This window comes from Mustela lutreola, chromosome 1 (genome assembly GCF_030435805.1).
Source record: "Mustela lutreola isolate mMusLut2 chromosome 1, mMusLut2.pri, whole genome shotgun sequence".
Taxonomy (NCBI): domain Eukaryota; kingdom Metazoa; phylum Chordata; class Mammalia; order Carnivora; family Mustelidae; genus Mustela; species Mustela lutreola.
This window is the reverse complement of record NC_081290.1, coordinates 212,682,850-212,698,616: the sequence shown is the minus strand read 5'-3', so window position 1 is coordinate 212,698,616 and position 15,767 is coordinate 212,682,850. Positions and strand designations below refer to the sequence as shown.

Sequence of the window (15,767 nt, the reverse complement as noted above, 5' to 3'; positions counted from 1 at the left end):
AAAAAACCCTGATAGTTTTGGATTATAACTCAAAGGATAAAATAAATATCCTTAAGTCCATACCAACATAAATAAATGAATAAATAAATGAGAGAGAAGGGACAAATCTTCCTTATAGAAGAATTTCAATTAATAAATGCAGAAAGAATGAGGGGAAATAAAAAAATAACAATTGCAACACCATAGTGTTCATTGCTGGAAATGAGATCCCCCACCAAATATTTCCCAAAATATTAATTACAAAATGGGAAAATGGGACCTTGACCCTGGTGCAACTTAGCATACACCACCTTCATCAAACTATGAGTGTTAACATCACCAGCAACTAGCCATTGTCATCATCTCACCCATTCCCATTCCTGATGCTGCCATTCCACCTCTCATTCTGACTCAAGTTCCTGGAATCACTTACGATTTTTCCTTCTGACTTTTCCCTACTTTGGGAAAGTAGAAAGGGTAGCAGAATTGGGAAGCCCGAAGCAAGAGAAAGAACAAACTCCCAGTGGTGCAAAATTATAGGGAGACTGCACTTATTAAAACTCTGGCCTGCTCCTCCTTCAAAACTCACTTTTGAGAGAATATATAAAACAGAGGGCTGCCTTGTCAGGCCTTCCTTTCACTGAGTGCTTAGTGGGTTTAAGTACCAGTATTTTATATTCAGTAAGTGTCTGTTCAATGAGTAATAAATATAATCAGGCCCAAATCCCAAATCAGGTAACTCTCAGGTCTGTCCTTTCCACATCACTTTCACTGCCATCATTTCACACTTTAAGTACAGTTATCACGGTACATCTTGCATCAAGTCTTCCTTCCTTTCAGTCGATCCTGAACCCTAACAACAGATCGAACATCTTCAAAATACTAACAAAAGACAACCGCTCTAACTATATCTAATGTATTCTAGAAAAATACCTGCCTATATGTACCAGGAGATGCATGTAAGAGTATTCATAACAAAAAGGCTGAAAAAAGCAAGAATCTGGAAATAATAGAAAACATTTACCAACACAAGAAAAACTGTAACTGTACAGATCAGTGGAAATTAATTATGCTTTTAAGCATCAGAATGTATGAATCTTAGTAATGTAATGTGGAACATAATAAGCCAGCTACACAAAATACACAGAAGGGTTCCAGTTGTATCAAAACTAAATAAAATACTCTTGACAGATAATTATGTGATTAAACAATAAAGAAAAGCAACAGACTGATTAAACAGAAATTAAAAACAGTGCTTCCCTCTGGGGTAAGCAGAAAGAAGGGGTTAGGGAAGCGCATGGGATAACACATTGTGAAGGCTCTACTTCTCTGCTGAATTCAAAAGTATCCAATTTTATAGTTATTCCTGCACCTTATTCATATGTCATAAACATTCTTTACAGATAAGAATGTATTGGAAACAATTTCAAAATGCAGTCACACAAAGCACATGGAAGTTTTGCATGATCCTACACTGTCAACTTTCAAAGAATAAGGAACATTTTACAGAAACACGAAAGCCTGGAAATAGAGATTTGAGGAATCAATACTGGACTCAAAAATTAAAAAACAAAAAACAAAAACACGAATACTTTCACCTGTTCTGATGAATCACAAATAAGTTAAACCAAGAGTTTTCATCTTCTTTTGGTCTCAACATTGTTACTTTTTTATTGACAAACATTCGATAGAGTCTTTCATCTGGAATGGACCCTGAAACAGACATTATTTTAAAACCGGTTTTTTACTTGGTTGAAAAATGAATGTTTTGCTTCTAACTTATGTGCTTCTCTAAGTATTTCATTTTCTTATCAGAGATATATTTGAAATCTGGAATCATTTACACACGAGTAGGTTCTGGGTTCTTGCATGACAGCTGTTGAGAAGATACTTGCATTTTAAAAATGTTTTCCAAGTCAGGCATACATACCTTCAAAATCTGGAAAACATGGAATGAAAATCTGAAATTTTCCATGAAAACTATTTCTATTTGAAGTTTTCTTAAATTCTTTTTTTTTTTTTTAAGATTTTATTTATTTGACAGACAGAGATCACAAGTAGGAAGAGAGGCAGGCAGAGAAAGAGGAGGAAGCAGGCTCCCCGCTAAGAAAGCACAATGTGGGGCTCAATCCCAAGACCCAGAGATCATGACCTGAGCTGAAAGCAGAGGCCTTAACCCACTGAGCCACCCAGGCGCCCCAAGTTTTCTTAAATTCTTATTAAAATTTCCAATAATGTTGTTTTTCACTACCCCTTTATTATACATACTTTCCCTCTAGTATACACATTGTAACAGATACGTTAAAAAGGACGAGGTAAAAAAATAAATGTACTTAAAAAAATATTTTTTTTCAAGATTTTATTTATTTATTTGACCAATATCACAAAAGGGCAGAGAGGTAGGCAGATAGAAGAGAGAGAAGAGGAAGCAGGCTCCCTGCTGAGCAGAGAGCCTGATGTGGGGCTCGATCCCAGGACCTTGAGATCATGACCTGAGCCGAAGGCAGAGGCTTTAACCCACTGAGCCACCCAGGTGCCCCCCAAATAATATTCTTATATTCTGTTTTTAAATAAAGATACTCTGCTTTTTAATAACATAATGACTTTTAAATAATTCTTCCTATACCCCAAAGGATCACCTTAGACTAGTGGAGAAGGCCAACAAAAACAACTAAACAAACAAATTACACTTTTAAATATTATAAAAGGGAAAAAGGATACTAAGAGGGCAAATATCAGTGAGGGGACAGTTGCTACTTTGTGCACTCATTAGGGAAGGCCTTGGGGGGAAAAAGCCAATAACACAGAAGCTAAGAACCTGAAAATATCTAACTTCTTTAAAAGAAATTTCTAGAGTGTGACCAATGAAATGGATACTGGAATACAGAACATATAAACTGGAAACAAAAAAGTCAAGGCATACAAAGTCCAGGGCATTAGGTTATCTACTTAGGTGTTAAAGTCTTGAGAATGCTGATAAAACTTGAAGATAGGTAGGTGAAAAATTTGAGAAGGAAGCGCCGGGCAGGTTAGCCAATTAGCCTTAAGGGGGCAAGATGTTTGCAGACAGTAAAGGACATGGCAAGCAGGGAGAAGGGGAATTCCCAGCCCACCCATTCCCCACTGCTCCTGCCCTAAACTCTGTAAGAAACCTGAGAGAGGCAGAGAAGCATGGGGGACACAGAACCTTAGGGACCAGTTTCCCTGCAGGTTGGGAAGTAGAGATACCATGCAGAGAAGAAACATGGTATGAGGGACTTCATTAACTGTAGAGAGAAGGGCTAGGGTGAGAAAGTGGCGTGGGGACAGAGTCCAGTTAAGGAAAACAGAACAGGATGAAATGAGAGTTTGGGAAAAAATGGATGACCTGAGCAATGCAACAGGTGGTCCTAAGGCATAATGGGATCCGTCTCAGTCTGAATGTGGGAGTATCACCCATTTTCTGCAGATACAATCCCTAGCACTGCAGTGATTAAAATACCAGTTAGCATCATTTTTTTTTAATTTTTAAATTTTTTTATAAACATATAATGTATTATATGTACAGGTTTACACACTTCACAGCACTCACCATATCACATACCCTCCTAAATGTCCATAACTCCGCCACCCTCTCTTAGCATCATTTTAAAACGTGTATTTCACTCCTTGCTCTACCACTTAGGAAATCAGACTTTGATCTCATTTTCCTTATCTCTAAAATATAGATAACCATGGTATTTTTCTACTTTCTAGAAATTATGAAAACTGGACAAAGACTGTAGACTCCCTAGGGTAAGAATTTAAATAAACCCCCATTGTAATTATTCTTTTAAAAACATACAATGAAGGGGGCACCTGGGTGGCTCAGTGGGTTAAAGCCTCTGCCTTCGCCTCAGGTCATGATCCCAGGGTCCTGGGATTGAGTACTACATTGGGCTCTCGGCTCAGCAGGGAGCCAGCTTCCTCCTCACTCTCTGCCTGTATCTCTGCCTACTTGTGATCTCTGTCTGTCAAATAAATAAATAAAAATCTTAAAAAAAAAAAAAAAAAAAAAACCATACAAAGAGGGACACCTGGGTGGCTCAGTGGGTTAAGCATCTGCCTTCACCTCAGGTCATGATCCCAGGGTCCTGGGATGGAGCCCTGTGTTGGGCTCCCTGCTCAGTGGGGAGCCTGCTTCTTCCTCTCCTGCTCCCCCTGGCTGTGTTCTCTCTCTGTTAAATAAAATCTTAAAAGATATACATCTATATCTATAGGTATAGATATATATGCACATAAAGAGACTTGAATGAAGTAAACAAGGTCTTCTAAGGCTATTATACTAAAATCACTCAAAGATATAAAAACTATGTTAAGGGGGCACCTGGGTGGCTTAGTTGGTTAAGCTTTTGCTTTCAGCTCGAGTTGTGATCCCAGGCTGCTGGGATCCAGCCCCGTATGGGCTCCCTGCTTTTCAGAGAGCCTATTTCTCCCTTTCCCTCTACTGCTCCCCTGCTTGTGTGTTCTCTGTCAAAAATATAAATAAAATATCTTTAAAAAAAAAAAAAAAGACTGGGCGCCTGGATGGCTCAGTGGGTAAAGCCTCTGCCTTCGGCTCGGGTCATGATCCCAGGGTCCTGGGATCGAGCCCCACGTCGGGCTCTCTGCTTGGCAGGGATCCTGCTTTCCCCCACCTCTCTGCCTGCCTCTCTGCCTACCTGTGATCTCCATCTGTCAAATAAATAAATAAAATCTTTAAAAAAAAAAAAAGACTATGTTAGGGCTACAGTGTGAAATTTTTTCCTAATTTCTCTCAGGGTACTTTACAGTTGATTTAACATGGAATGTAATTTTTAAAATTATATACAATAAAAATAGTAAAGCTATTACATTATCAAGTATCAAGCTGAACTGAGTCCAAGGAGGACTCAACAAATAGACTTGGAATGTACTCTAAAAATATTCTTTCATTTCTTTGTTCATATGGAATCAAGCCTAGCAAATAGATTTTTACCTACTGGACACTAAATAAATTGAAGATAGCCAAGCTGATAAAAGCACATATTCAGCATTACAGATGATAGCTCTGGACTAGCAATGTTGTAACAAAAATATAACACACTAGCCACTAACACAGACCAATTATGTAATTCTAAATTTTCTACTAACTACATTAAAACAAATAAAAAGAAACAGGTGAAATGAATTTTAATTTATTTTACTTAATCCACGAGATTAATAAGGCATTTTACGTTTTTTTCCACATCTTTGAAATCAGCTGTGATTTTATATTTACAGCATAACTCTATTCAGACCAGCTGCATTTCAAGTGCTCAATATCTACATGAGGCTGGTAGTTACTATACTAGACAGTGAAACTTTAGACATTTCAAAGACGTCCAAGATACCAAAATGCAGTGTTTCTAATTACTGTGTAAGTCTAACATTCAGGATTCTATATCTGAGTCTAAAAGAAAGGAAAAAAATCAACAGAAATTAAAGGAATTTTTTTTTTCCCCAAAACGGCTCTTAGAAGTATTATCAAGGGCTAATGGTCCTTATTAAATACTAAAAAATTTCAACCAAAACCTTCTATCATTTTTTATAGTCACTCATCAGGAATAGATCTGCCTCACTTTTTTTCCCAAACAGCAATAAAGTTAATTCCAGAATTTGATTTCAGTTGCTGTTTAAGTAACTATTTACTGACATAAATGATAAAATAAAACCATCTTACCTAAGCCATAAAGAGCAATTTTTGTGCTTCCTTTTTGGAGCAAAACTGGACTAATGTCAATCTTCTCCACAGACACTGAACGTCCAAAGTGATTTACAAATCCAGCACAACTTAAAATATCCAGGGCACAGAGTGCATCTGCCTATGCAAAATATTTTCAAAGAATATGAATGTGTATCCAAAACCAAATAATCTACAACTCATATTATTACCTATTAAAGTACATTCCATATACTAACTAAAACATAGATTAGGATAGTGCCAAAACAAAATTATAACAGTAGAAGTATTTACTACCTTTCTTCATTTACAAATGACCTACTGTGACTGGAACCACATGCTAAATACAAAGTTAGCATTTCATCAAAACTTATGATGGCGGGGGGGGACTTATGATTTGGGGCACCTGGGTGGCTCAGTCAGTGAAGTATCTGTCTTTAGCTCAGGTCATGATCCCAGTGTCCGGGGATGGAGCCCCACATCAGGCTCCCTGCCCAGCGGGCAGTCTGCTTCTCCCTCTGCCCCTCCTCCTGTTCCTGCTCACTTGCTCTCTCTCAAATAAATAAATAAATAAAATCTTAAGGAAAAAAAAAAAAACTTATGTCTTGGCCACCAAAAATAAAAACCAGGGGCGCCTGGGTAGCTCAGCTGGTTAAATGTTCCACTCTTGATCTCAGCTCAGGTCTCGATCTCAGAGGCTGAGTTCAAGTCTCTCATTAAAAAATAAATCAATTAAAAAAAGCCAGCCCTGAAATAAGCATTTTGTAATAAAAGCAGACCTCTTAAGCCATGGAGGAAAAAACTAGATTAACTAATAATCTATGATATTAATGATCAGATGAAACAAAAATATTTTTAGTGTAGGACCTCTATTACTGCTTCCCTATCAAACAGACAATAAAATGAACTAATTTAGATTTAAAACTGTTGAGAAATCATTTCCTACAGGTAAGATTTTGAGATAAGGGACATAAAAACACCAGGTAAACTATGAAGCTTTATACAAATGTTAGGTATTTATTCCTGCTCCTGGTTACTTATTGTCAACCTCAGCACTAATGAAATAAAAGCATACCGCACACACCAATTATTACTACAGATTTTAAAAAATTATCTAAAAAGCAGTATAAAAGCTTATATGAATGATACAAAGTCAATTTGACTTTCTGACTCAATTTGACTAAAAATTTCTGGGAAGGACAAGAATGCTTTCCACAAACTAAATTGACAAATTGTAAGAACCCAATAATTACCCCTGTGGGATCATCATGATTGCCATGAATACTAAACACTGGAATCGAAATGTTGAGATTGTCATCTTGGTAGTTCACCCATGGAAACCTTTAAAAAAAAGAAAAGTTAATGTTTCTATGAACACAAAAGCTATTTTCCCCCTTTAAAAAATTAATGTAATTATGGGCAAATTGGATGATAGAAGTTGGCCATATAAGTGCCACTGGTTTGGCACTTTAAAGAAATAAAATGACAGGTAAGAATTCATGTCAATTCAAGTTTGAAGCATCTGAAAGTACTACACTTTTTAAAAAAAAAAAAGTTTTATTTATTTATTTGACAGATCACAAGTAGGCAGAGAGGCAGGCAGAGAGAGAGGGAGGAAGCAGGCTTCTCACTGAGCAGAGAGCTCAAAGTACTACACTATAAAGAAAACACTGCAATATATGGTATTTGTGAGTTATATGAAAGATAGGCAGGTATACCTAACTACTGGAAAGTAAAGAGACCTGAAGAATTTTGAAAGCCTTTGTAGGTTATTTGTGGAAGGGGGAGGGAAGGAAACACATGCACTTCGGAAACCAAGATTTAAAACTCCAGGCCTGGAGCGCCTGGGTGGCTCAGTGGGTTAAAGCCTCTGCCTTTGGCTCAGGTCATGATCCCAGAGTCCTGGGGTCGAGGCCCGCATGGGGCTCTCTGCTCTGTGGGGAGCCTGCTAACTCCTCTCTCTCTCTCTGCCTGCCTCTCAGCCTACTTGTGATCTCTTTCTGTAAAATAAATAAATAAAATTTTTAAAAAAATAAAATAAAACTCCAGGCCTATCACTTACTATCTGTGCAATTTACAAACCTCCCACCCACTTCTGCCCAGTCATCCAGCTCCTCTTCTCAGAGGCAAATACAATTAACAACTTCTAGTATATCTATGCTATATATAGTATCTTACATCTTCATTAGCAAATAAATGTACTTCTTCTTACACAAATGGTAGCACAATATAGGTTTCTGTACCCTGCTTTTTCATTTAATGTTTTAGAAACCATTCTGTATTAGTACATAAAGAGCTTCCTTGTGCTTTCTTTGGGGGGACAGTACTTCAATTGAATGGGCTATCATAATGTGTTTAAGTAGTTACTTAACCAATGGACATTTAGAGTATTTCCATTTTTTTTACTTTACAAATAATGCTATACTGGGTAATCTTGTACAAAGTTGCCCTTGTGCAAGTGTAAGAAAACATCTAGAAAGGAGTTAGGTCAAAGGATGAGCAAGCATTTGTACATTTGGAAATTCTGCCAATTTCCCTCCATAGAAGTTGCACAAATTTACACATAATATAACAGCAATGCATGAGACACAACTTTTTCCCTTTATTCTATCAGCTTTTAAATGGATAACCATGATTCTAAACCCTAGCGGGATGTTACAATCACCTAGGAATCTTTTAAGATCTAACAATGCTGATGACACATTCAGACAGTAATTGACCTGGAGACTGTCATCAGTATCTTTTTTAATATTTCTATGCAACTACAATGTACACCCAGAACTGCAAAATCACTGATCTATGCCATACTGACAGGAGAAAAACATCTCAGTAGAGCTTAATTTTATATCTTTATTATGAATGAATTCCATTTTGTATTTTTCATATTCTTATGTTTAAATGCCACTTCTTTTGTGAACTCAATCTGTATTCTTTACCTATGTTTTTATCAACTCTTGAATTTTTTAAATAGATTTGAAATAGCTATTTACCTACTGGGGAAATGAGACCTTAATTTGCAATGAACTGCAAAAATTCTTCGTAGTTGAACTCTTGACTTTTCATTTTGTCTCAGAAAGTTTCTGTCCTGCACAAATTTACTTTTACAAAGACAAACATCAATTTCACTTTTATGGCTTCTCAGTTTGTATTGTACACAGAAAACCCTTTTCTGAATCTAAATTTTAAAACCACGTCCAATAGTTTCTTCTAATACTTTTGTTGAATAATCCATATTTTTCCTGCAAATACAAGATACCCCCTTCACCAAATACAAAATTCCTACATGTACTGAGGCTACTTATGGAGCTCTACACTCTTTCACTTATCTGCCTATCAAGTCATGAGGCATATCACATTTTTAATTACTGAAGCATTGCACTTTTTCCAGTTTTATCATGAAATAATTGACATATAACAATGTATAACTTTAAGGAATACAATATATTGTTTAAAACACATATACTCCAAAATCACCACTACAGCTAACACTTGCATCATCTCACATTTTTTTGTGACAAGAACATCTGAAATCTACTCTTAGCAACTTTCAAGTATAAAATATTACCAACTACCATCACTATGTTGCACATTGGAGTCTCAGAACTTACTCACTTTATAACTTGAAGTTTATACTGTTTGACCAACATCTTCGCTTTTCCCTCAAGTCCTGGCCCTGGTTAAGCACCATTCTAGTCTGAGTTCAGCTTTATCAGATTCCATATGCTAAAGAAATCGACACAGTATTTTTCTTTGTCTGACTTATTTCACAGTGTAATGCCCTCAAGGTCCATCCATGTTACAAATGGCAAGATGTCCTTCTTTCTCAGAGCTGAATTAATATTTCATGTTCATATATACATGGCACATCATCTTAATCCATCTTTATCCATTCATCCAACTAACAGGCCCTTATGTTCTTTCCATATCTGGATACAATGGATAATGCTACAATAAACACAGAAATGCAGATGATCTCCTCAAGACCCTGTTGGCATTTTCTTTTGGATACATACCCAGAAGAGGATTGCTTGATCATACGGTAGCTCTATTTTTATTTTTGAAGGAGCCACTAAACTGCTTTCCATTGTAGCTTAGTCAATTTACATTCCCACCAACAGTGCGTTAAGAGTTCCCTTTTCTCCACATCCTTTTGTACATTGGTTCTCTTATCTTTTTGATGATAGCCATTCTAACAGGTGTGAGGTGATATCTTATTGTGGTTTTAATTTGCATTTCTCTGATAACTAGTGATTTTGAGTACCTTTCCATATACCTGTTGGTCATTTGTAGATCTTCTTTAAAAAAAAGTCTATGCAGTTCCTTTGCTCATTTTTAATTAGATTGGATTCTGCTCTTTTGGGGGGAGGGGCGACACTATTGAGTTATGTAAGTTCTTTACATATTTGGGGTGTTAACCTCTTATCAGATAGATGACTGTATTTTCTTCTACTCCATAGGTTGCTTTTTTATTCTGTTGATGATTTCCTTTACTGCGCAGCAGCTTTTAAATCCGAGGTAGTCCCACTTGTTTATTTTTGCTTTTGGTGTCAAATCCAAAAAAAATCACTGCCAAGAATGATGTCAAGAAGCTTACTTCCCATGCTTTCTCCTAGGAGTTTTATGGTTTCAGGTCTCACATTCAAGACTCTAATCCATTTTCAGTTGATTTTCGTATATGGTGTAAAAGAGGGGGCAGCCTCACTCTTCTGTATGTGGCTGTCCAATGCTCCCAGTACCTTATTGAAGAGACTGTCCTTTCTTCATTGTATAGTCTCGACTCCTCTGTCATCAATTAATTGACCAAATAAGCATGGGTTTATTTCTGTGCTCTAATCTGTTGTCATGACCTATATGTCTGTTTTTATGCCAATACCACACTGTTTTGATTACTATAGCTTTGTAATACAGCTTGAAATTAGCAAGGCTAATGTCTCCACATTTATCTTTCTTAAGACTGCTTTGGCTATTTGGGGCCTTTTGTGGTTCCACACAAATTTTAGGATTGTTTGTTCTCTTTCTATGAAAAATACCACTACAATTTTGATAGAGATTGCACTGAATCTGTAGATCACTTTGGGTAAGGATTGGTTAACAATATTAATTCTTCCAATGTGTAAGCACAAACATCTTTCCACTTTTTGTCTTCACTTTATTTCACCAATGTCATAGCTTCAGTATACAGATCTTTCACCTCCTTGATTAAGTGTATTCCTAAGTATTTTATTCTTTTTTATTCTATTTTTTCCTTAATTTCTCTTTCTGCTCATTCACTGTTAGTATATACAAATAGAATTGGGTTTTGTGTACTGATTTTGTATCCTGCAGCTTTACTGAATTCATTTATTAGTTCTAACAGTTGTTTTTTTTTTTTTTTTTTTTTTTTTTAAAGATTTTATTTATTTATTTGACAGAGAGAAACCACAAGTAGATGGAGAGGCAGGCAGAGAGAGAGAGAGAGGGAAGCAGGCTCCCCGCTGAGCAGAGAGCCCGACGCGGGACTCGATCCCAGGACCCTGAGATCATGACCTGAGCCGAAGGCAGCGGCTTAACCCACTGAGCCACCCAGGCGCCCAGTTCTAACAGTTTTTTGATGAATTCTCCCAGGTTTTCTAAATATAATATTGTCATCCACAAATAGAGACAATTTTACTTCTTCCTTTCCAAACTGGATGCCTTTTATTTCTTTTTGTTGTCTAATGGCTCAGGCTAAGACTTCTAATATGATGTTGAATAGGAGGGGGGAGAGTAAGAATCTTGTTCTGTTCTCAATCTTAGAAGAAAATTCACCACTGGGTATGAGGTTAGCTGTGGGCTTGTCATGCATGGCTTTTATTATGTTGAGGTATGTTTCTTCTATGCCCAATTTATTGGGGAAGTTTTTATTATAAAAGGATGTTGAATTTTGTCAAACACTTTTTCTACATCTAAAGATGATGGTATAATTTTTATCCTTTGTTTTGTTAATGTGGTATAATATACTTTCACATCTAATGGGGCTAATCTTTATTTAGCAGTCTTTTCTTTCTCTATTTTTTTGTTTTCTCTGTTTTTTCCTACATGAACTAGTAAACAAGAAAGGAAAATTATTCAGAATACAGCACAAAGAGATAAAGTAAGTAATAACAATATAACAAAAAGATTAAGAGACATAAATAATACTCAAAAAGAGAAAGAATAGGAAACATTTGAAAATGTAATGGATAAGTTGCTGAGGAAAAAAAAAATCGTCAGACTGAAATGCATGATACGCAAGCAGAACAATTAGAACTAAATCCACAGCTAAGTATGTCATAGTAAGACTGCAAAATGCGAAGAACAATGAGAAAAGCATAATAGTTACCTGAGTGTTTTCTTTCTGTTGTTACTATTCTAAGCAATTTTATTAATTCAACTACTTCTCACAGTAACTCTGTAAGATCAGCACTATTGTTTTTTCATTTTATAATTATAAAAGTAAGGTAGAGCAAAGCCAGGACAAGAAATCAGATGGTCTTATACCAGAATCCACGCCTTTTTTTTTAAAGATCTTATTTATTTAGTTGACAGAGATCACAAGTAGTCAGAGAGGCAGGCAGAGAGAGAGGGAAAGCAGGCTCCCTGCTGAGCAGAGAGCCCGATTCGGGGCTTGATCCCAGGACCTCAAGATCATGACCTGAGCTGAAGGCAGAGGCTTAACCCACTGAGCCAACCAGGCGCCCCCAGAATCCACACTTTTAATCACAATGTTATACTGCTCTTCCAGCAACTAACACGATAGCAGACTTCTCAACAGCAACAAAAGATGAGAGTTTACCACTCAACAGACACTCAATGAAAAAACTACTGAAAACTGTACTTTAGAAAGAAAACAGAATCCAGAGAAAAAAATGAAATACAAGAAGCAACAATAGTAAGCAAAGAAATATGTGAACAGGTTTGCAAAGGTGGGTGGAACAGTTTAAAAAGAAGATGAAAGAAAGAAGAAAACACTAAAGTTCTAGAGCTGAAGAGAATACAGGTAAAGATACTGATCAGAATTCCTGAAAACAAGGCTATATGTTAAAAATTATAGGAATCGCTTAAAATCCAATTCTATACTCAGCCAAATTATCAATCCAGAGTAAAGTTAAATACAAGCATTTTCTTACATACAAAAATCTAAAAATTTACCTCCCTACATGAACTTATTTTAAAAATATAGATAAATAAATAAATAAGAAATAAATACAAATAGGTCTGTTTTCATGGGTAGTACATATACATGTATTTCATAGCTGTGAGCACAGCAGCCTAGAAGCCGGCAAAAGATAATAGCAATGTGCAAGTCCAGTATCTAGATTTGGGCTTTCAAATACCATTCTCCAAAGTAACCAGGGCTCTTTGAAGAAATGGATGAATCTAAAGCTAAGGAAGGGAAAATAAAAAATCAGCTTGGAGCATCTTCTAGCACCAAAAAGTAAGGGGGTAGGAGGAGGATAAGGGTATGGCAAAAGCAAATAGGAACCAATCTGAAAAAGCACCCAATGACTAACCCTAGAACAAATCATTTGAGCCACAAAGTAGATTATAATAGTATTAAATTATAATCCAAAGAAAAAAAATGGGTTCATACTGATATAAACAAGCAAATAAGTTGCTACTGATAGACAGCTGAGTAAGTAAGTTAACAAATGCAGGGACGATGGACATATCTTCCTTACAGAAGAATTTTATTAATAAAGGTAGAAAAATATGGAAATAGAAAATCACCATTAAAACACCACAGTTATTACTGCTACAGGCAAGAACCACTGATGAATGCGAAAATTAGTGGACAAACTTTAAGGAAATACAGAATAGGTGCAGAGACTCAAAATAACTCCCTCAATATTTTTATTGACTACGACAGCTTCAATACGACCATATCCTGTGACACTCCTTCCTCTCTCTAGGAGGCGGAACTTAAATCCCTCTCTGAGTGTGGGCTGGACTTAGCAACTCACTTCTAATGAATGGCATATGAAAAGGGAAAAATCCTAACTTGACAGCAGGGAACCCTGGCAGACACCACCTTAACCAAGAGATCAAGGTTATCCTCACCAGTAATAAGCCATGTTGACAGCTTGCACTCTGGATATGCTACGAGAAGGGCACTTCACCTTTGGAATATTCTTTCCTGAAAACCCACAATCCTGGTGTAATCATGAAAAAAACCCAAACTGAGGGACAGTTTATGAAATAGCTGACTAGATGAAAGGTAAGAAAAGACAGAGAAACTAGCATAGTCTGAGGAGTCTGAGAGAACATTTCAACTACGTGCAATGTGGTATCCTGTACAAACAGATGAGACTATCTTTACAACATGGCGTTCTAGGAGGATATCATCAGTCAGTCCCAAGTACAAATCTTAAGGAGGAAAAAATGATATATCTCACTAAATAAGAATCTGTCAACAAAAGTATCCATAAAAAAAGTCAAAAGATAATCCACTAACTGGAAAAAAAAAAAACATGCCTAACAAATATTTAGTTTCTAGAATATATAAACAACCTCTATGAATTCAACAGGAAAAGACAAAAATCCCAATTTTTAAGATGGGCAAACGAGATGAATAGGAGAAGATACCAAGATGTACAATAAAAATTTGAGAAGATACGCAGAGATATAAATAATTAGGGAAATACACATTAACATAATATACAGAAAATTCAAAGAATTACACTTACTATGAAAACAGCTTTTAGTGAAAGTGAAATCGCTAATTGTTAAGGTGTTTGTCTTTTACAAAAAATACTATACACAAGGAAACATTCACTTAAGCATTTAAATATACTTACTTACTAAAACCAAAGTTGACTGACTGATCGCTGAGAATTTCAAATGATACAGGACGGTCACCCATGCAATATTTTCTCAGTAACTCGAGACAGGTATGTAATGTTTTCCTTGAGGGCTTATTTTCATGAAAAAGATCACCACCTAACAAAATAAAATCCACCTAATCAACAGAAAATAGTGTGAAAATTAGTATGTTTTGTGGGTAAAAATGTTAAAACTATAAAGAGGTAGGAAAAAACTCATAAAGATACTACTGTGTATGGAGATTTAAAGATTTATATTTTATTTTTATCCAAGGGGCCTCCCAATCTGTTGATTAATTTGACTCCAACTCAGGTTCCTAGGCTACCTTTCAAAAGCCACCTTCAAATTATTATACCAAACCCCTAACTCATGCTACCCAAAGTGATCATTATTTTTGTTGTTGTTATTCAAATCAAACATAAACTTAGCACTTTAACACACCTCTGGACAAGATAGACAGTTCAATTCAGGTCATGATTTCAATTTATTCAATCATTATTTAGGGCTCCAACAGGCACAGAAACCTAAGGAAATAGCTATCTACAAAACAGATGATATCCATGCATTCACTGAACACTGACAACATGCAAATCCCTGTACCAGGCACTCCAGATACAAGTGATGGATAAAATACAATCTCTTCCCTAAATGGTTCAGAATCTAATGGAAGAGAAAAAGTGTTACACATCTGAAAAGAACTCAAACTCAGACATGCACTAGAATGGATATGTAAATAAACCAGGAGCAGCAATAACATCACAATCAAGTCTTTTTTTTTTTTTTAAGATTATTTATTTATTTATTTGACAGACAGAGATCACAAGTAGGCAGAGAGGCAGTCAGAGAGAGAGAGAGGAGGAAGCAGAGAGCCCGATGCGGGGCTCAATCCCAGGTCCCTGGGATCATGACCTGAACCGAAGGCAGGGGCTTTAAACCACTGAGCCACTCAGGTGCCCCATCACAATCAATTCTAACTGAAGGGAAGAAACTCATCTGAGGACAAGGAGTCCAGAAGAGTATGTAAACACGATGGCATATGAGTTGCACTACGAAGAACAAATGAGACTTTAAGGAAGAACATTCTAGAAACAAGAGAGAAGCAAGAAATTATACAGAAAAAAGAGTCCAACACGTTTTCAAGAAGTGTATAATCCACTTAAAGAAACGAGATTAAATTCTTAATTACAAAAAGGAACCCAGCAGTCCAGATGACTTGAGCTACAGAAGTGAGGGGGAGCGGAACGCAGCACTCCCAAAAGTGTCACTTTGG

General features: G+C 36.3%; 1 protein-coding gene across 4 annotated transcripts in view; it reads right to left on the bottom strand.

Annotated features, from left to right (window-relative positions):
• MRE11 (MRE11 homolog, double strand break repair nuclease) overlaps positions 1-15,767 on the bottom strand; it is a 78,754-nt gene that overhangs the window by 55,487 nt on the left and 7,500 nt on the right. For 2 of the 4 annotated variants that reach the window (XM_059186263.1, XM_059186267.1), the window contains exons 4-7: positions 14,473-14,633; positions 6,931-7,018; positions 5,678-5,819; positions 1,578-1,692 (exon numbers count right to left, since the gene is read on the bottom strand). In XM_059186263.1, the coding sequence (XP_059042246.1) occupies positions 1,578-1,692; positions 5,678-5,819; positions 6,931-7,018; positions 14,473-14,633 (506 nt within the window). The remainder of the gene's footprint in view (positions 1-1,577; positions 1,693-5,677; positions 5,820-6,930; positions 7,019-14,472; positions 14,634-15,767) is intronic. The other 2 variants (XM_059186272.1, XM_059186282.1) reach the window with 2 other exon arrangements.